Below are 4,048 nucleotides of genomic sequence, written 5' to 3'. Positions count from 1 at the left end.
TACATTTTCGTCGCTGGCCGTTATTTTCTCTGTTAAGTGTCTACGTGGAAAGCCAGCAAGTTTGGACCCGCGTTATCTTAAGTGTGGAGCCTGCCTGTAAGTGGGGAAAGAGAAATAGAATAAAATGAAGCGCCATTGGGTGAGGACAACTCAAACTCAAGAGCTCATGTCACGCTCGTCTGCGACTAGCCAATGTGTTAACTTTCATCATATGCTCAACAAGAGATAGACCACTTTATATAGTTTGACGACACTGCAGAATTGATTTGAAAAAGAAAATTACGCACTGCTCGCCAGCGACATTTTTTATTTATCTTCAAGCATTTTTTTAAGTATTTGCACATATAACCTGTGCGTAATATGGAGCAATATAATATGCTCATTGGACGGCTGCACCAGGCGTTTCTTTTTGGCAAACCGTGGGTACAAACAAGGTGGTAGAACGAGCCACATGCACGTAAATTATAAAAATGATTCTGAACATACGATTTGAAACTAGGACGCTTGAAATCATCGATTTCAGGGTTGGCTCAATGGCCTCTCTGTATCGCCCAAGCAACTTTGTTATTTAGTTTTCATTCCATTAGGGTATTATTACTTTATTAGTAAAGAATGCATGCTAATTTATAGTGCCTAAAAAGCCAACTATTTAACCAGTAGACTGGCGGTACAACAGTGTAAAAATCTGAACCGGATGCTCGCTGGTTCGGTTTTTAAAATTGTGAAGAAAGAACAAGAACAACTCTATCGATGATATAAGAAGATGTCTGTATCTTTGTTAGCAGTAAATAACAGTTGGTGCAGTTGGTAGCATCTCTCGCTTAAAGGAATTAGGTCGAGCCATTGAGTCCCGTTGGATGCTTGTACAATTTTAATTTTCCATTTATTTCTCTTTTCCACACTTACAGGTGGGTTCCATACTTGAGGGAACATCGACCCAAACTCGCTGGCGTGCGAGGTAGATAGAGTTAACGGAGTGATAACAGTCAGCAATGGAAATGTATATAAATGTACCTCAAACACAAGTTGTTGGACTATTTTGTGTCATTTTTTAACTTTATGTATGAATTTGTATCCGCAGTGCAAGTTTATGTACCAGACGTGTAATTAACTCTTAAGACAATCATCACACACGCTAATCAAAATATAAAAGTGTATTAAAGGGTCGACCACTAGCTGGCACTGCCCAGCTTCCGCTCAAGAGGCGCGCCCCAACACCTGGTACGTATCAAAGATCAGCTAAAATGTGTCTTTCACTGAGCCCAGGAAAAAGGCAAGACAAGTGCCTGCCGGTTCCACTTCCTCAGTATCCAATCCAACTATCCATCCATCTCGCCCCCCAGCTGTGCTCCAAAAAGAAAAGAAAAATCTCGCCCCGCCCCCAAACCAAACCCTCACCGGCCGGCGCGGATGGGAGCACCCAGCGGCGGCGCTCTCGCCGATCCTCTCTTTGCAGTTCGCGCCTCACACATCTGGTAGGTCCTCTCTTCCCTCACGCTCCCCTCGCCGCTTGGATGAATCCCTCACTTCTCCTCCTTCGCCCCGGATCTGCAGATTGGCCGCTCGTTTCCTCCCCGGAGATGGCGACGGGATCCATGGAGGCGGCCCTCATCGGCGACCCGACGGCCAAGCTCCCCGACGACCTCCTTGTCGAGGTCATCTCCCGCGTGCCGTACAAGTCGACCTGCTGCTGCAAGTGCGTCTCCACGCGCTGGCGGGACCTCATCTCCCACCCCGACCACCGCAAAATATTTCCCCGGTCGACCCTTGCCGGCTTCTTCTCACACAACCCTCGCCACGGACGACCATCCACATCTTTCTCATGGTTACCGAAGCGTCTCCGGAAACTGGTGCCCTCATGAAGACTCCCTCTCGTTCCTGTCCGAATACGAGAGCCTTCAAATCTTGGATTGCTGCAACGGCCTCCTCCTCTGCCGAGCCCGGAAGTCGACTGACCCAGAGACACTGGATGACCCCAAGACGCTGGATTACGTGGTGTGCAATCCCGCCACCGAGAAATGGGTAACCGTGCCCGCCACCAAGTGGTCCTGGTTGGTGGACAGTGCTTGCTTAGGATTCGACCCGGCCGTCTCCGCACACTTCTATGTGTTCGAGTTGGTACCTGACATTGCTTGGGTTCCGAGTAAGAGGGACCATTATAGCATCAAAGCGGTGGGTATTTACTCTTCCGAATCTGGAGTTTGGACGCATCCAATTGAGATACTCTGCTTATCAGGTTGCGCGTTTTTGAGCAGAGTGTTGTATCTATGTCCTGATAATAATTCAGTTGCAGCCGTCGACGTGGAAGGAAATTGTAGGATCATTCCTATTCCTACTTCACATGATGCCCCTGACCGTCCTAATGTCTATGCATCACAGGGACAGTTGTATCTCACAATTCAGGGTGCTTCTGAACTATCAATCTGGGTTCTTGAAGATTCTAGTAGTGAAAATTGTTGGACCCTGAAGCTCAATGTCAGCCACTTGCGACTGTTCGGAATAGAGTATTCTAGTTCTGAGCAATATTATGGTGTTATCTCAGCCCACCCAGAACACGATGTGATATTCATAATCAAAGGATTTAGATTGTGGTACCGACCAGAGAAGAAATTATTTTCATACGATATGGATTCTGGGGAGCTGTGTTTCATATGTGATCTTCCATGGAATTCCACGTGCCCTTATCTTTCCTATGTTCCTTTGTTCTCGGAGTCATTGGCAGATGGGCACTAATTGTGCTATGTATTGGAGCCTCACAATTGACAGCCTTTCTGAGGATACTAGAGTTACATTAATGGTACCAGCAGGGAAGCAAGGGACTTGGGCAGAGCTTCATGAAGTTGTGATAAAGCGGTTGGTGCTTGACTGCACTCATGTACTGGACTTATGGAGCTAGCTAGCTATTTAGTAAACTTAGTACTCTGTTTGTGTTCGAGTGGCCATTTATAGCAGCCACGCAGGCGTAACACCCTACTACTTAACTACGGATATTTTACCGTTTTCTTGGAACTATTATGAATATTTTAATATCTACGTTCATCTCTCTGCTTATTTCCCTATTTCTGAATTTATTTATCCGCTTATGAACTTTAGTTGTACATGAATGGTTGTTTTTTTGTTCGTAACATCTAGCTCTAATTAACCTGGAACCTAAGATCTTGCAACCTTGTGTTTCTGATAGTAGAAATGAATGGTTATATTCTTCTTCTCAATCTCTAGCTCTAGCCTAGAACGTATCTTGTTGTTTAGCTGTTTTATTTCTAGAGCGTTCGAGGACTACATGCTGTGTAGATTCAGTTCGTTTTGTTATTTCATTTCTGCCATGTATTTTTGTTAACACGATCTGTTGCTAAGGCTTTCTGACATATGAACTGTGGTTTCAACTTTATGCAAACAACAAGTGATTTTTGCCGTTATGGTTTGATTATCTCTGGCTTCAACGCTTGATTCTCCAGCTGCAGTTTTCTAATAGAAGATGTGTGCCCGTTCAGTTAGTGTAAATGCAACCTGTAGTTGCTGGGAATCTGTGATTTACATAGAGATTTATCAACATAGAAGCTTCTTGCTGTTTGCCAAGTGACACCTATCTGGAGAAACTTCTGACTGCCAATTTCTTCTTCACACTTAAATCAGTTCTAGATAGTGATGGCCAAGTCCTGTTATCTTCTGTGTTGATTTGATCATCATTTCATGGTCGGTGCTTGATCCAAGACGTACGCATCCCCTTTCAAAATGGTATCATCCATGATTCTATCGCTTGGAAGTTGACGAACAACGACACGGCAAGGGCGAGGCGTCAACCCCACGCAGGCTTCAGTTCTGAATCTCCATAGGCAGCAGGCACAAGCTTCACTCCAGGCTCTCTAGCGCCTAGTGCTACTCAACGAATGAACACCTTGACAGAAAAAAAATATCTGCAAAACAGAGTTTCACACGAGGCCGGGCTTCACCCTAGGAGGTCCAAACGTGACTGTGAACTACTCCCTCCGTCCCACCCATAATATAAGAGTGTTTTCGACACTAGTAGTGTATTAATGTCGAAAACGCT

The 4,048-nt window shown here is 45.2% G+C and overlaps 1 protein-coding gene across 1 annotated transcript; it reads left to right on the top strand.

Annotated features, from left to right (window-relative positions):
• The first annotated feature begins 1,235 nt into the window (after window positions 1-1,235).
• Window positions 1,236-3,051, top strand: LOC123072203 (uncharacterized). The gene is made up of 2 exons (XM_044495770.1): window positions 1,236-1,475; window positions 1,555-3,051. Exons 1-2 carry the CDS (start codon window positions 1,245-1,247, stop codon window positions 2,731-2,733), a joined length of 1,410 nt encoding a protein of 469 aa, XP_044351705.1. The 5' UTR covers window positions 1,236-1,244; the 3' UTR covers window positions 2,734-3,051.
• The last annotated feature ends 997 nt before the right edge of the window (window positions 3,052-4,048 follow it).

This window comes from Triticum aestivum, chromosome 3B (assembly GCF_018294505.1).
Source record: "Triticum aestivum cultivar Chinese Spring chromosome 3B, IWGSC CS RefSeq v2.1, whole genome shotgun sequence".
In the NCBI taxonomy this organism is placed as follows: Eukaryota; Viridiplantae; Streptophyta; class Magnoliopsida; order Poales; family Poaceae; genus Triticum; species Triticum aestivum.
The sequence above is the reverse complement of the archived record's forward strand: the minus strand, read 5'-3'. Positions and strand labels throughout refer to the sequence as shown.